Here is a 17,286-nt window from a genome sequence, read left to right as displayed (position 1 = left end):
CGTTTTTAACAGAAAATGGTGGAGTAAAGATCAGTCTCTCCATGGAAACAACAATGAAGCTGGGGGAAAAAAACAATCAGAATCAACACTTTTGAGACTCTGGAACCTCATCAGACACAACACCCAGGAGAGTGCTTGATGAAGGGTGATGGCTGCTGAACTTCAGCTGTTAAGGAAATCTCTGTCAGGTCACACACTGACCCCCTGAGACAATGGGGCAGAAGCTGCAGTGACTACACAACAAGGAATATAGGCCTTGCAAAAACAGTTTGGAAAAGTCACTACAGAAACGGAAGATGGCAGCCCTCAAGCAACAGAAGCGATCCCTGAGGAGGGGGAGAATCTGATTTCCAGAGTTACGATATTATAATTCTCAATATCCAGGTCTGAACAAATCACAAAGCATATCAAGAAACAGAAAAATAGGGCTTGTTCACAGGAAAAAAAAAAAAAAGAATTGGACAGAAACTATCCCTGAGGAGGCTCAGACATTAAAATTACGAGTCAAAGACGTTAAGTCCGCTGTCTTGAATATGTTCGGCGAGCGAAAAGGAGCCACGGACGAAAAACTAAAGGAAATCAAGAGAACAATGTAAGAACATATAGGGAATTTAGTAAAGAGATAGAAATTATAAAAATAAACCAAGTGGAAATTCTGGATCTGAAAAGTACAATAACTGAAATGAAGAACTCACTAGAGGGGTTCAGTGGCAGATCTGAGCCGTCAGAAGAAAGAGTCCGTGAACTAAGGCAGTTGACATTATTCTGCCTGAGGAGCAGAAAGGAAAAAGAAGGAAGAAGATTGAACAGACCCAGAGGGACTGTGGGGACACCATCCAATGTAACTGCATATGCATAAAGAGAGTCCCAGAAGGAGAGAGATTATTTGAAGAAATAATGGCCGAAAACATCTCAAATTTGATCAAAGACATAAATCTACACATTAAGAAGCTCAATGAACTCCAAGCCTGATAAACTCAAAGAGAGCCACACAAGACACATTACAACACAACTGTTGAAAGACAAAAAGGACATCTTGAAAGCAGCAAGAAAGAAACAGTCATGTGCAAGGGGTGGGGTGGGGTCCCTCCACAATAAGATTAACAGCTGATTTTTTTCATCCAAACCATGGGAACCAGAAGGCTGTAGAGTGACATAAAGTGTTGAAAGATGAGAATTCCCTGGTAGTCCGGTGGTTAGGACTGTGTGCTTCCACTGCAGGGGGCACAGGTTCAATCCCCACTCAGGGAACTAAGATCCCGCGTGCCAACCGGTGTGGCCGAAAACAATAAAAAATAAAGTGTTGAAAGAAAAAGAATTCTGTATGTAGTAAACGATCCTTTAAGGATGAAGGGAAATTAAGATGTTGCCAGATAAACAAAGTTAAGGCAGTTTGTTATTAATAGTCCTGCCTACAAGGAATGCTAAAGGGAGCCTTTTGGGTTGAATGAAAGAGCACTAGACTGTAACTCCAAGCCGTGTGAAAAAGTAAAGAACACTGGGTGAGGTAACTAATAGGTAATTCTAAAAGCCTGTATTGTTGCACTTTTGTTTGTACCTTTTCTCTTTTTTCTATATGACTTAAACGCAGATTCATAAAACGATAAGTATTAGTGTGTTAATGGGAACAGAATGTATAAAGACATAACCTGTGACAACAACCACATAAAGGGGGAGGGATGGAGATCAGAGGAGCTGCATGTTTGTATACTACTGAAACTAATTTGGGATTATTCAAACTAGACTGTTACGAGTTTAAGATGTTCCTTGTAATCCCAAAGGCAATCAATACGAAAAATTTTTTTAGAAATGCACAGGAAAGAAAGGAATCAAAATGGTGCACTATTAAAAAAAGATCAACCAAAGGAATTCCCCAGCGGTCCAGTGATTGGAACTCTGCACTTTCACTGCCGAGGGCCCAGGTTCAGTCCCTGGTCAGGGAACTAAGATCCCACAAGCTGCGAGGTGTGGCCAAAAACAAAAATTTTTTTTAATTAAAAAAAAAAAATCAAAGCCTTAAAAAGCAATAGTGGTGGAATTGAGGAGCAAAAAGTGTAGAAGGCATACAGTTATACAAACAGATAGCTAAATGGAAGAAGAAAATGCTTATCAGTAATTACTGTAAATGTAAATGGGTTAAACTCTCCAATTAAAAGTCAGAGTGATAAAATGGATTTTTAAAAAACCTGATCCACCTATCTACAAAGATATGAAAAAGTTGAAATAAAGGATGGAAAAGGATATTCTGTGAAAATAGTAAACAGAGGTAGCTGAACGGCTATGTTATTATCAGACAAAATAGACTAAGTCTAAAAGGTAACAAGAGAGAAAGTATATATCACTTAAAGATTCAATCCATCAAGAATATAGAACAATTGTAAACATATACCCATCTCCAAAGCACATGAAGCAAACATGGATGTAACTGAAGAGAGAAATAGACAGTTGGAGACTTCAGACCTCACTTCCAATAATGACTAGAACAACCAGACAGAAGACCAGTAAGGAAACAGGGCTTGAACAGCACCATACATCAGATGAGACCTAGCTAACGTGTATAGAATATAACAGAGAACACACCTTCTCAAGAACATGTGGCATGTTCTCAAGTGTAGACCACGTATTACACCACAAAACAAGTCTCAGTAATTTTTAAAAGATTGAAATCATACAAAGTATCTTTTCCAATCACAGTGGAATAAAGCCAGAAATCTACAGGAGAAGAAAGCTGGAATACTCATAGATATGTGAAAATTAAACAACACACTCTTTAACAACCAGTGGGTCAAAGAAGAAGTCACAGGGATATTAGAAAATGCCTTGAGATGAAAGGAATCAAAACCAATGTACCAAAAACTTATAGGATGCGGCAAAAGTAGTACAAAGAGGAAATTTTACTCCTGTCAATGCCTACGTTAAAAAATAAGATTTCAAATCAGTAACCTAACTCTACACCTTAAAGAACTAGAAAAAGAGCAAACTAAACCCAAAGCTAGCTGGAGGAAGCAAATAATAAAGATTATAGGGGAGAGAAACAAAACAGAGTAGAAAAACAGAGAAGATCAACAAAACCAAAAGTTGGTTCTTTGAAAAACAATCCGTGAAATTAACAAACCTTTAGCTAGATTGACTAAAGGAAAAACAGGGGAAAAAGACATTCAAATTACTAAAACCTGAAACGAAAGTGGGAACATCACTACCGACTTTACAGAAATACGGATTATGAGAGAATACTGTGCACCATTGTACGTCAACGGTATGCATAGGAATATTATTCAGACGTAAAAAGGAATGGAGCTCTGATTCATGCTACAACGTGGATGGACCTTGAAAACGCTGATTCCACTTGTAAGAAATATCTGGAACAGGCAAATTGATTGGAACAGAAAGTAGAAGAGATTACTGGGGTGGAGGTGTGGGGGGGGAATGGGGAGTTAATGGGTATAAAGTTTCTATTTGGGGTGATGAAACGTTTTGGAAATAGTGGTGATGGTTGCACAACAGTGAGAATAGAATTAATGTCACTGAATCATACTTTTAAAAATAAAATATTTGGGACTTCCCTGGTGGTCCAGTGGTTAAGAATCTGCCTTCCAATGCAGGGGACGTGGGTTCGATCCCTGGCCAGGGAACTAAGATCCCCACATGCTGCAGGGCAACTAAACCTGTGGGCCACAACTAGAGAGCCTGCGTGCCGTAACTACTAAGCCCGCGTGCTCTGGAGCCTGCATACCACAACTAGAGAGAAGCCCGAGAGCCGCAATGAAGACCCGACACAGCCAAATAAATAAATAAATAATCTATTTAATAATTTAATATTTAAATAAATGTTTGTTTATAAAATTAACATTTTTATGTTATATATATTTTTATCCCAGTTTTTAAAAAATAACTTCCTCCCAAGCTGCTTTTCTTTTTTTTCTTATTGGCAAAATATTTTTTTTTTAATTAATTTTCATTGGAGTATAGTTGATTTACAGTGTTGTGTTCGTTTCTGCTGTACGGCAATCTGCTGTACGGCAAAGTGAATCAGTTATACATCTGCATATATCCACTCTTTTTTAGATTCTTTTACCATATAGGTTATTACAGAGCACTGAGTAGAGTTCAGAATGCTATACAGTAGGTTCTTATTAGTTATCTATATTATATATAGTAGACTGGGATTGACATATACAAGCTGATTTCTACAGCTTTCCAGGAAGAGGGAGCATTTTCTCCTTGTCCTGTTAGAGTGTCTTGACCACCAGTCTACCACTTGTAGATTTCAAGGTCAAACTCTGGAATTTCATTAGCAGTAAGTGGGCAGAAATTGTCAACAGATCAAAAAGTGCGATGTGGGAAGGAACAGGCCAGGGGGTCATTATTAGCCAGTGGACTATGGACAGCATGGGGGCTCTGCATCCTCCAGGGCCCTGTGATCGACCCTTGACCTCCTGGAATCCTTGTCTCTGACATCAGAATTCCTTTTCCTGCTGGTTTCACATCCAGGGGAAGTGTTTGTGATGCAGCTTTTAAGGCTACAGCTGGGCCTCGTTCCTTAAGCATTTCTGCTCTTGTGAACTAGGATTTCCAGCAACTCTAGGATTTTCTACAATTCTTCACACAATTGATTTCACCCAGAAACTCGCTAGAAGGCGTCCTTCCTCTCTCTGTCCGGCATGTGGTGGCCACTCATCCGGGCTGGCGTCTGATGAATCCCGGGTGAGTGCTGGTTTGCCAGGATAAGGAGACTCATTCCTGCCAGTGAAGGACCCCTGCATTGTCCCTCTCTAGCCAAGATAAAGTCAGAGGCCGTGTGGTTCTGAGGTCCACCGTCTTACACAATCACCAGTTTACAAAGGCAGTTGTGTTGGTACTGACTATGTCCTAAAGGCTAGCTGGGCCGGAGCCCTTAGAGCTTGCAGAGTCCCCCAGAATGGCTGCGTTTTTTGTCCAAGTCTGTGTTGTGGTTATGTCACGGGGAGGGGGGTTGTGGTTGTTTGAACCTTTCCCGCGGGGAAGGTTGAAAGATGAGGCATGGGGGCGGGGAGGGGGGATGACCCCAAGACTGCCAACCCACAGACACGCTTGGGCACAGCCTTGCCAATGACATACTGAAGCACCAAGTCTCGTCAGGGTGGTAAACAGACTCTGACCTGAGCTCACCTGCGTGTTCCCCCGGGGCTTCATCATGAGAGGAGTTAAAGGGTTACCACTTGGCCCATCAGGGAGCCTCCAGGACTCTGGACAGGCCTCTGGCCTGCACCTTGGTATTTTCAGCTTCATCCCCTGGATAAAGCCTGGAAAGGCAAGAGCCAGACGAATTACGAGGCATCTCCCCAAGTTGTCCCGACGGCTGCGGGTGTCACCCAGACACACAGCAGGGCTCGCCCCTGCCAGGGAGGCCCATGCAGCCTAGGGACTGAGCACACACCCGGACGCCGGCCATTGTGATGTGGCCCAGCCATCCAGGGACATGATTTCCTGAATGATAGGCACAACTGTTCTGTCCCCCAGCAAGGGAGAGAAGTACCACGTTGCAGCACTGTCCAGGCCCAGAGGAGGCGCCTGAGAGCAGACCCAGCACGTAGAAACACTTAGAGAAGTCACGTGCGTGCAGAGCAGGGATACATTGCATCCTTGGGCTCCATCGGCCGAGAGCAGGGCTAGTGACCGGGAGAGCCCACACTGCAGCGAGGGGCTGTCTCCTTCCGTCTTTTACACCCGACCAGGCCAGGAAGCCCAGAGCCGCCAAGGTGGTCACAGGCCAGCCTGGGGTGACCCCTGCTCCTCGGGGGGCCAGGTTTGCCCCCTGTTCAGCTCTGCTGCGTGGGGCTGCAGGACTCGCTGCCCGGGCTCAGCCTTCCATCTGTTGCTGGAGAGGGAGGGTGGCCGGCTGACCCCCGGTGCTACTGCACCCACTCCCCCCACCCCTCCCCAGGCTGAGCTGCTCAGGACTCCGGAATCTCTGATCCCTCACCCCCACCCCACAGTGACTGAAGAATGGAGGGGAGCGGGGAGAGGAAGCCCCAACGTTGTCGCAAGCGCTGGCTGTGGAGTCTCTGGGTTTGAATCTTGCTCTGATGACCTTGGGCATGTGCCTGGGCTAGACTCCCAGAGGTGGAGATGACCCCGACTCTGACCTCTGCCTCCCCCCCGCCGCCGACTCTGCCAGAGACATCGGGCACTGCCCAACGCCCAGTTCTCTCGCACCCTTTGCTTCTGATCCTTCCAGTGCAATGCCTTACCCTCTCACTGACTCGCATCCAGCTGGAGGCAGACTGTAGTTAGAACACAGAGGTCCCTCCCCGCACCCCAGAGGACCTGGCCGTGGCTGGGCTCTACTGGTCCAGAGGCGGCCACCGCCTGCAGAGCCCAGCCCCTCGGAGCCAGCAGCCTTGTGTGGAGGGATCCACACCGGAATCCCAGTCCTGGCCCTGATGCTTCATTTCTTTGAACCTGTTTCCTCCTCTCCAAAATGAGGATGGTCCTGTCGGCTTCCTGGAGCTTGAGGGCTGACAGATCAGGGTGAAACCCTTGGGCCGGGCTCCTGGTGCTGTCATGAGAGCTGAGGGCCCCCCTTCCTCCAGCTGGGTCTTGGGAGCAAAAAGAGATGCCAGACAGAGAGGGATAAGGCTTTATTCAGGAAGAGCTTGGGAGGGAAGGTGGGCTGTGGGGTCACACCCTGTGGCCTCTGGAGGCCAAGGACATTAGAAGCCAATGACTATGGGCATCTGAGCCACCTCAGAGTCTCCCGCGGGGGGCGCGGGGGTGGCCTCAGAGTCGCCCGCGGGGGGCGTGGGGGTGGCCTCAGTAGCCTGTGGGGGGCGCGGGGGTGGCCTCAGTAGCCTGTGGGGGGCGCGGGGGTGGCCTCAGAGTCGCCCGTGGGGGGCGCGGGGGTGGCCTCAGTAGCCTGTGGGGGGCGCGGGGGTGGCCTCAGAGTAGCCCGTGGGGGGCGCGGGGGTGGCCTCAGTAGCCTGTGGGGGGCGCGGGGGTGGCCTCAGAGTAGCCCGTGGGGGGCGCGGGGGTGGCCTCAGAGTAGCCCGTGGGGGGCGCGGGGGTGGCCTCAGAGTCGCCTGTGGGGGGCGTGGGAGTGGCCCCCTCGCCGGTCACCGTGGGCAGTGCCTGGTAGGTCACGTTCCAGTACTGCAGGTAATTGGTCCTTAGGTGCTGCTTCATGGAGCTGCCATCCATCTTCTTGTTGATTTCCAGGTAGTTGCCACCTTCCAGGGTGTAGGGATCCCAGTGCGTGGGCACAGGCGAGTGGCCCATGTTAGGGTCCCTGCAGAGTGAGAAAAAAGGCTGGGTAGCTGGCTGGGGCCCAGGGGCTCACGGCAGGCTGGAGACCCAGGTCCCTGGCCCGGCTCCGCCCCGGCTCTCCTGGGCAGTTCTCCACCCTTTGCCCCGTAAGCACTTCCCTGTCTCCTGGGCACTGGCTGGGTACGTACGCACCCTGAGGCCCGGCCAGGAGCTCTGAGCCTTACACAGACGGGGGTACCGAGGCTCAGGGAGGTTAAGTGTAAGTGAGCGAAGAGGGACTGGACCCCAGCCCTGCAGGGCAAGGTGGCAGGAGGCCACCCTCACCGCCGCCTTACCCAGTTCTGGCAAAGTTGGTCCAGTAGGCGATCATGGCATTGGAGACAGTCCTGTCTTGGGGCCGGTAGCCCAGCGGGGTGGCAAAGGGCTTCCCGAAGACGTACTGGAGGTCGTCTGCATGATCAGCCCCCACCCAGCGGGGGTAGGTGGGCATCCGAGACGGTTGGGAGAATAGGTAGGAGTAGGTCTTGGCGCTCCTGAGGAGGGCAGTGGAGACCACCCACGTTGGCAGGGTGTTCACCTGGGGCCCCAGGGGAAGGCCATGGGGAGAGCAGGGAAGGGTCTGGGGAATTCCCACAAGACTCAGAAGGGGAATTCCCTGGTGGTGCAGTGCTTACGACTCGGCGCTTTCACTGCCGAGGGCTCGGGTTCAATCCCTGGTCGGGGAACTAAGATCCTGCAAGCCACGTGGTATGGACAAAATAAATAAATAGATAGATAGATAAATAAATATAAAGTATTTTTTTAAAAAAGACTCAGGAAGGATCTGGATCATTACACCTGGGGGAAGGAAAGCTGTGGCCAAATTTATGACTTCACGGGTTCTACGATTTCAATTGTATTTATACTTCGCCTCTACCAAACATAGGGAGGCGTCTTCCCTTCACAATTCAGTATCAAGAAAGATTGTTTTTGTGACTTCCCTGGCGGTGCAGTGGTTAAGACTCCACGCTTCCCCTGCAGGGAGCACGGGTTCAGTCCCTGGTCAGGGAACTAAGATCCCGCATGCTGCATGGCACAGCCAAAAAAAAGCACAACAGATTCTTTTTCTCTGCAAGTGAATTTGTGTTCTTGATTTGATTGGACAAGGTAGTATATGCCCTCAGATGTTTCCCTTTTTGCTTTGACTGACAGGAACCTCAGAGCTAAATTTATTGCAAAGCTTTCATCCCAGACTTCTAGGTGTAATTTTTTTTTTTTTTTTTTTTTTTATAAATTTATTCATTTATTTTTGGCCGCGCGAGTTCCTCACTGTTATGCGAGGTCGCAGCGAGGGGGGGCTAGTCTTCGTTGAGGTGCGCAGGCTTCTCTTGTTGTGGAGCACGGGCTCTAGGCACACTGGTTTCAGTAGTTGTGGCACACGGGCTCAATAGTTGTGGCACTAGGGCTTAGTTGCTCCTTGGCATGTGGGATCTTCCTGGAGCAGGGCTTGAACCCATGTCCCCTGCATTGGCAGGTGGATTCCTAGCCACTGTGCCACCAGGGAAGTCCCTAGGTGTAATTTTATCTTTCTACTTTTTAAGCATTCCTAACTTATTTTTTATTTTCACCGGCTATTACTATATGGAGGTTTTTAATGTGGCCACAGGCTTATTTTGAAAGTTGGCAAATTCGAAACCCACAGCAGAGAACATCACCCAGTGTTGCCCTCCTTCTACACAGCATGAGGGATGGAAGGCAGACTCAAGGACTTTCCGATGGGAAGAGCTATGGGGTGTGGGAGAGCGTGCAGGGCTGCACTGGGCAGAGGCTCACGGGAGGGTTTTGTAAAGCCCTCAAGGCTGGGAGGGGAAGAGGGGCCCTCCCAAGCCCCGTCAGGCCTGGTAGATGGTGCAGGCACAGGCGGGGACTGAGCATGCCTTTCCCAGGCCTCTCGGACACCTGGGAGCCACCCACCTGCCAGACCTCGCTGGCAAGGTGCGTGATCCCAGGTGGGCCAGCCCCGCGCCCCCCTCCTCACTTGGCGTTGGTCTTGTGCTGGGCCACAGCGATCTCCGTGGGCATCAGGAAGAGGATGTCAGTCTCCAAGTGCACCACGGTCTTCTTCATGTTCTCCTGGGACGAGTCTTTGGCCCAGGGCTTGGTGTAGAAGTCAAAGGTGGCGTTGGCACCTCTGGGCCCCTTGGTGATGGTGAACCCGCTGACCATCTTGTAGAAGTCCTCCCTGCAGAGTCCAGGCTGACACTGGATCCTCCACCCCATGCCCACAGGAGGGTATCTGCACCCCTATGCCACAGAAGGCCACGGGCGACCCCCCCATCCCTGCCACGGTGCTCCCTTCCTCATTCTGTCGATGCCTCCCCCAGCTGCCCCGGGGCACCGTCCCTGTGCCACCCCCCGCCCCTTACTCTGTGATGGCCCGTTTGTCCTTGTTGATGGCCGGCATCTCCACGCTGGCGAAGACATGGCCGTCCATGTCGTTGGTGCCTGCTATGTAGTCAATGTCCGCAGCGTTGGCGTACAGGTTGATGGGGTCACTGGGGAGGAAGTCTCCGTCGACGACAGGGATGAAGCCCAGGTAGTGCAGCATGGGGTCTGGGGGGGGGGCGGGGGAGAGCAGCAGGTTTTCACACCTTCCGGTACCCACCTGCCCTGCCCCTCAACCTCCAGGACAGGAGCTGACTCCATCCTGAGGCCGCGGTGGAGATCTACCTCCTTTGATGGAGACCAGGGCTCCTCGCGACTGACATTCGGGCCCGATCATTCTGTCGTAGGGGCCGTCCTGCACAGTGCAGGGTGTTTAGCAGCCTCCCTGGCCTTGACCCACTGGACACCAGGTAACACCCTCTCCCCAGCTGCGACTACCAAAAGTGTCTCCAGACTCTGCCACGTGTTCCCTGGGCACAAAATCGCCCAGGTTGAGAACCACCGGTCCAGGGGCCAAGACTGTCCTCTCGCTGCAGCTGATGTCCCTTTCCTGTCCCTCTTTTCTTGCTGGGCCTCAATCAGGGGGGAGGAAGACCTCGAAATCATTGAGGGGACCGATGGAGAAAGAGTGCCCCCTCTCCACGCTGGGTTCCAGTGTGTTAGCCGGAAATGGCGCGAGACCCCTGAACTGGCCGGGAAAGGACCATATGGCTGGCTTAGGGCAGAGGGTTGCCCTGCCTTCATTAGGCCTGGCCCGTTTTCCCTCCAGTTCAGCTCAAAAGGAAATAGAGTCGCATTTCTGCAAATCCATGGGTGTTGCTACCAGGACACCAAAATCCAGGTGCTCAAGTCTCTTATATAAAATGGTGCAGTGTTTGCATATAACCTACCCACATTTACCTGCGTACTTTAAATCATTTCTAGATTACTTATAATACTTAATACAATGTGAATGCTATGTAAATAGTTGTAAATGCCATGCAAACGTTATGTATATAGTTGCCAGGGAGAGGCAAACTCAAGTTTTGCTTTTGGGAACTTCCTGGAATTTTTTTTTTTAACGTTTTCCATCTTCAGTTGGTTGACTCCCCAGATGTGGAACCCTCAGACATGAAGTTGGTTTGCATTTGGGGCCGTGTTGTTTGCTTTGGTTTCATCTTGCCTAGCACTTATGGTTTAATTCACATTAGGTAAAATACGAATGATAGGGTCCCATCATGCTTTGCCTTAGAAGGAGGAGCAAGAGAGAATTCTCACCTACTGGGCTGATGAGACAGACACTCATAGGATTTTGCTGCTGGGGTCCCCCTGACCTTCCTGGGGTACAGAGTAGCAGAGCTGGAAGGGCCAAATGCTACAGTGGGTGTTCAGGAAATGTTGTTGAATGAATGAGTGGAGGAAAGAATGAATGTTCGTCTAGGACAGAGGCTCTTGGTCTGGGGTCCACGAGTCTGCCAAAAATTGTGTACGGATGACTGCACGTGTGTGCGTTGTTGGGGGATGGAGACCAAACATTCATCAGCTCCTCGAAGGGGTCGTGACCCACCGAAGACAAGAGGAAAGAACGGTCCCTCCTCCCCTTACGGCCGAGGCCACTGAGGCCTGCAAGGGCAGTGGTGGCAGCAAGCTGCATGGGGACGCCAGCGAGCTGGCGACAGAGCCAGGATCAGACGTGGCGCCCAATGTGGAGCCCCCGTGTCCCCCGCCCAGCAGCCCCTACTCACACTCCATGCCTGCCAGGGGCATCTTATAGGCCAATGTCAGGGCATGGGGGTCGGTGATCTTCAGACACCTGGCCATCCTGCCAGTATCGTTCAAGGGACAGCCCACCTTCTCTGCGATCTGGGGGTTGGGGAGAGGCAGTGCTCAGGGCAGAGAACACGGGGTCCAGGACAGAGAGTGGAAAGGAGGAAGTCTCCTCCCCCCCACAGCTCCTCCTTTTACCTTTTTGGCCCAGAAGAGGGGGTTCTTCTGGATGGCCCAGGGGCACAGTGCCACACCACTCTGGCTGATGGCTCTCTTGATGAGGCCCTTGTTGTAGGGAGAGAGGGTCTGCAATACACAGAGGTCCTGTCACCAACCTCGCCCCCCCCCCCCCGCCCCCGTCTCCAGGGCTCGGCCAAGGACACCCCACACGTCAGCTCCAGCCCCCCTACTCCCTATCTGCATCACCCCCTCCCACACCCTTGGGGGCAGGCCCCCCCTTAGGGGTCCCCAGACCTGCAGAGAGACGCTGGCCCCTCCGGCTGATTCCCCAAAGATGGTGATGTTGTCAGGGTCTCCCCCAAAGGCTGCAATGTTCCTCTTCACCCAAGCGATGGCCATGTGCTGATCCCGAAGGCCGTAGTTACCTGGGGACAGGGCAGGGGCCTTCATCGGGGACCCTCAGCCCAGACCGGGGTGCTAGGGGCCTGGCCCACACAAGGTGCGCTGTCCGTGTGGGTGGGATGAGCACGTCCCTGACTGTGCGGAGACCCTCTGGAGCCCCAGGATGTTACGTCCTGCAGCGTCCCCAGGAGGCTGGTGGGCTGGGAGCTGTGGGAGCGGGTCCCAGGCTCGGGAAGGGGCGCGGAGGGCCAGGGCCGCTCCGCTGTCTCCCGCTGGGCCACGCTCCCTCTTGTCTGTCCTGGGGCTTCCGTGTCCCGAGTCACTGCCTCGGTGTCCCAGCCCCTGTCTCTCTCACTTGGCTCCCTGCCCCTCCCCCCGGCGCTCTCTGGGTCTGGCTGGCAACCTCTTCTCTTTGGCTACAGCTGTGTCTCACGGTCCAGCTCCAGCTCCCTCACTCTGCAGATAGGATTCTGGGCCTTTCTGGGGGGATGTCGGGAGTTGTTTCAGAACAAGGGCTGCTGAGGGGTGTCCCCGCTGGGCTCAGAGCTTAGGGGCTGGGCACGCTCACTCCCACACCCAGTGCCCCCGGTGCCCAGCGGACCTGGCAGGTTGGAGTCTCCGGTGCTGAGGAAGCCCAGGGGGCCGACGCGGTAGTTGAAACTGACCACGATGACGTTGCCTCGAGTGGCGATCTCCTCCCCGTCGTACAGGTAGTTGCTGAGAAAGTTGGCCCCTTGGCTGGACCCCACGAGGAAGCCACCTCCGTAGATCCAGATCATGACGGGCAGGTTCCGGGAGACTGAGGCGGGGGGAGCAGGCCCGGGGACCCCAGATGAGCCCCTTCCCCGCTCTGTGCTGATGTCAGGGAAGTGCAGCTCTGAAGCCCCCAGACACAACCCAGGGGCAGGGACAGGGCCTCTGGCTACTTGGGGGCTTCCTGCAGGGCGAGGGGAGCTGGAGGGTGTGTGGGGAGAGCAGACCTTCCTTCTTGCCCTGGGGGACCCAGATGTTGAGGTAGAGGCAGTCCTCTTTCCCGTAGGTGCTGTCCTGGGTGATGGTGGCCTGCAGGCAACGCTTCTTGAAGTCCTTGGCCTTCAGGGTTCCTGGGGACGGCCGGAGGGTTTGGGGTGAGGTTGGGCCCACCAGCCACAGGGCCTGCCCCACCCTCACCCACTCCCACCTTGCCAGCCGGGGTGTCGCTGTGGGTTCTCCAGGGTCTTGGGGGCGGCGGCATAGGGGATGCCCTTGAAGATGTCGACATAGTTGCCAAAGAGGCCCAGCTTCTTGTTGACTCCTTTCACGAAGCCGCCCTCCGTGTACACGGCACCCAGCTGGGATGGGAGGCGGGAGATCAGGGGGGCTTGGGCTGGTCAGCGCCTGGGGGCAGGGAGCCCACCCGCAGGCCCCGGGTGCCCAGAGGCTCCCCAGAGACAGCTTCAAGGAGGGGCCCATCTGTACCTGTGACCGAGGCCCCTGCCACCTGCTCCCATTGCTTGAGGAGGGGGCTCACTCCCCACCCGCCCCCTGGGTGTCCTGCTCCCTGAATCTCAAAGGAGGCTGGTTCAAGCAGTGTGTCCTCAGGAAAGCCTTCCAAGAAGGCCGGGACACGTGGGGTGGAGGTTTGGATTCTTGCTGTGGCCACCTATGCCCTTGAGCCTCAGTTTTCCCTCCTGTAAGATGGGTGACGACAGTATCTCCCTCGTGGCCCGTTTGCTTGTCCAGCTGCCAGCAGTGACAGGTGCACCATGGACACTGAATGTTTCACGCCCAGCTGTGCGCTCCCTGAGCGGTGGGCCTTTCTCCTCCGCTCATCTCCCCCGACGGTGTCCCCTCAAGTCCTCACAGCCCCTGTGCTCCAAGCCGGGAAAGAACCCTGCCCCCCAAGGCCGCCGGCACCGCTGCTGCATATCTAGCCCTTGTGCGGAGCCGGCCCCCCGCGGACCAATGCGTCCAATCCTCTCCAGCATCCCGGGGGCTGGTGCTCATCTACCCATTGTTCCTGGAGGGAACACTGAGGCTTTCCTGTTTGCATTCGCCGCTGGGAAACTGTCTGAACTCAGGGCTGGCCCTTCTCCCCTCCCAGCGCTTCACCCCGTGGCCCAGGGTGAGCACAAGTCCATGCTTCCTGGCTCTCACCTGCGCTCGGTTCCAGGTGGGCAGGGGCAGGGCAGCCCCACGTCCCAGGCCTGGCGGGATCCCAGCTGCCCTCTGAAGTCTATGCTGAGAAGGGCCCCCTGCCTTGCTGGGTGGGGATCAGGTGGGCTGGAACTGGAGAGGAAGGGGCTGGAAGCAACACCTGCCAGGTGCCTGGGGGTTGGGCCCAGGCGGCAAGCCCAGGCTGGCCCCTGTCTCTCTCTCTCCCTGCTTCCTGTCCTGGAGGAGCCTCACACACCCCCAGCCTCGAGGCATTTTTCCTGATCAGCCTCCCTGGCTGCTGGGAGAGGGCACGGACCAGGTCAGCACCTGGCGGGGAGTAGCTCAGAAGTGGCTCTGTGTGACTGAGATCAGCCTGAGGGCCCCGGGGCGGGGCAGGGCATGGGGACCCTGGCCATCCATCGAGGCAGGTGGGGAGGGGCGTCGCTGGCTCTGGAGCAATACGGAAGGAACCAGGGCCCCCTCAGCACCCAGAAAAGAGCTCCCCCTGAAGGAGAGTGACCTTCTCTCGGGGGCAGACGGCGCCCAGAACGAGGCAGCAGGGGTTCGAACCTCGGGACGGCAGAGGGTGGAAAGAGTAGGGCCTGAGAGAGCAGCTTGAAGGGTGGTGGGACCCGCACGGTGAGCTCTGCGCGTGGCTGTTCGCTCCGCCCTGGAAGTGTTTCCCCGCCCTGTGGCCCTCACGCTGCAGGAGGGCAGTGAGGGAGCTCAGACGGTATGGCTGCCCCAGGAGGGTTGGCTGGGCCTCCTGACTCTCACTGGGGAGGGGAGCTGTAGCAAGCAGGCGGGTGGGGGACCGGGAGATGGAGGTTACACTTCGAGCCAGACTCCAGGGTTGGACTAGCCCAGGTTCCAGGCTCCTGCTCAGCCCCTGTGGCTGTGTGATGTTGGGCAAGCCCCTTGTCTGCTCTGGGCCCCTGTCTCCCCTTCCGGAAAAGAGGGACAGTGTTGACATCTCTGGAGAGGGGAAGGAGCCAGAGGGGTGTTGTGGGTCAGGTTGCCGACCCAGCAAATAAAAGTTCAGGTTGCCCAGTTACACTTGAATTTCAGATAAATAATGATTTTTTTTTTTTTTTTAGTGTATGTCCTAAATATTGGGTGGAACATACACCAAAAATGACTCGTGGTTTATGGGAAATTCAAGTTGAATTGGGCACCCAGTATTTTATCTGGCAGCCTGAGTCATCCTGCGAAGGGCAAAACACGAAACGCAGAGTAAGTGCCGGGAGAGGCTGACAGTCTGTCGTCGGGTTCTCTTTCTCAGTCTGGCTCTTTCTGCCAGTGACTCTGCCTGTCTTCCCTCGGCTGGGCCCTGTCCCCAGTTTCCAGGTCTGGCTCAGCGGAGGAGAGAGGGACCCCTCCCCTGGCCCGACCCCTCTGCTGGGCTCTCGCTTACCTTCGCCGCACTCGCTACAGCCAGCCAGCAGGCGAGGCCCAAGACCACCGGCTCCCAGCGCCCCATGGTGTGTGGCTGCCTCTCTGTGGCCCTCGCTCTGGGCCTGCGGTATTTATGGGCTTGGAGCCGGCCCACAGGTGCCTGAGGAGGGACCCTTTCCCCCGCCTCCTACCGTTACCCTTTCCTCCAGGCTGGCCGAACTCCAGGTGGTGTACCTGGGGTCAGGAGACACCTGCTGTTTTCAGCCGGGGTCGGGCTGGGCCAAGGTCACGTGCAAACACGCATATATACGCAAACGCACACACACACACGCACACACACACACACGTGGGGACAGTCCATCTTTCCCAGGGTCGGCTGCTGCCCTGTGACCTGGTCCCTACAGTGCACCTGTGTAGGTTACTGCCTGCCTGGGAACAGAGGCAGATGGCACGGGTGCAGGGGGTGTGGGGAGGCCTGGGGCTTGGCTGGGTGCTAAGTGCGCTGCTTTTGGGCGCCTCGACAAGGGCTTGCTTTCGCTCCTGGGGAAATGGGCACGCTTCGTCCCCATGCCGTGCCTGCAGCTCTGCAGTGGGCGCTGATAGGCGACTGGGCGCGTGATTTCTGCAACAGAGAGGGCCACGGGCTACTGGGCAGCGGCTGGCTGTGCAGTTCGAGGTGGGGTGGGGACCTGAGCATCGTCCCGCCCTCCGGGTATGGGGGCTTCTCTCTGTCAGCAGCGCAGTCCTGGGAGGGCAGGACGAGAGATCCAGCCCAGCCTTGAGGGCTTCCCGGGGAAAAGGAAGGGCCGGGCTTTCTGGCCACAGGGAACCTGCAGATACACAGCCGTCCGTCTGTCTGCCTGCCTGTCCGCCTACCATTTCCTGTGCCCAGATTTTTTGTGACGCAGAGTGAATGGAGAGAGGCTGGAGAAAGGTGGGGAGGGGTGGGCGGCTGCAGGCGGGAGGGGGTCAGGACACTGGGAAGAAGAGGCCATGCAGGCTGGGCTGGCGAGTGTGGGGCCGGGGTGTAAAGGTGTTGAGGGGTGCTGCCAGTGACAAGGAAACGCCCTTGTTGACTCACACCTTTGCCCGTCTCCTCCAGTTCTAAGAATCTGTTCTAAAGGAGGTAATTCTAAATAGGGGGGAGGGGAACATTCCAGGACGTTCAGTGCAGTGTTATTTATAGTAGCCGAGGAGGAAAGGAAGGGGGCAGGAGAGGGAAGGGGACCTGCAGTTCACTAATAGGGGGTCGCTGCCTCTTCATTGGATAGCGAGGGCCTCACATGGTCCTGCACAGAATAGGTGATCGATAGACACAGGACGAGCATGCCCAGAAGTGCCTGGGAGAGTCTAACACTGTCTGTCCAGTAAAAAAATCCGCCCCGGCTTCCTGGCTGGGTCTGTCCAATGTGTGCATTGCTTGACCCTGTGTTAGAGACCAACTGCAGGGGCGTTCATCTCAGCCGAGATAGCTTCGGCCACTGGCTGAGGTCTGACAAAGAGCCTCTCTTTGACCAAACTCTACTCAGGCTCCCAGACCTCTTCTTCAACTCTGCATCGTCCGGTTTTAGCAAGAATCTCGCTAAATTGCTTTAACCGGAATGCCCCACCCTCCATATCTGCCTCGATCTCTGATCGGGGTCCCCATCCTCTGCCGTCCCCCGCACCGATGATCGCTGACCGCCCTGGTCTGTCTTCAGCAAGAATCCTGTTAGGTCAGTCTCTCCGGAAGCCCCCTCTCCCCTGGTGTTTCCTCTTTTT

The 17,286-nt window shown here is 54.2% G+C and overlaps 1 protein-coding gene across 1 annotated transcript; it reads right to left on the bottom strand.

Moving 5' to 3' along the window:
* Nucleotides 1-6,607: 6,607 nt before the first annotated feature.
* CEL (carboxyl ester lipase) lies at nt 6,608-15,621 on the bottom strand. Its single transcript, XM_065878522.1, has 12 exons — nt 15,545-15,621; nt 13,175-13,325; nt 12,975-13,097; nt 12,596-12,793; nt 11,887-12,017; nt 11,611-11,718; nt 11,391-11,508; nt 9,648-9,834; nt 9,260-9,463; nt 7,578-7,775; nt 7,048-7,264; nt 6,608-6,791 (listed from the first exon to the last, which is right to left on the bottom strand). Exons 1-12 carry the CDS (start codon nt 15,608-15,610, stop codon nt 6,693-6,695), a joined length of 1,800 nt encoding a protein of 599 aa, XP_065734594.1. The 5' UTR covers nt 15,611-15,621; the 3' UTR covers nt 6,608-6,692.
* Between the last annotated feature and the right edge of the window lie 1,665 nt (nt 15,622-17,286).

This window comes from Phocoena phocoena, chromosome 6 (genome assembly GCF_963924675.1).
Source record: "Phocoena phocoena chromosome 6, mPhoPho1.1, whole genome shotgun sequence".
Taxonomy (NCBI): domain Eukaryota; kingdom Metazoa; phylum Chordata; class Mammalia; order Artiodactyla; family Phocoenidae; genus Phocoena; species Phocoena phocoena.
The sequence above is the reverse complement of the archived record's forward strand: the minus strand, read 5'-3'. Positions and strand labels throughout refer to the sequence as shown.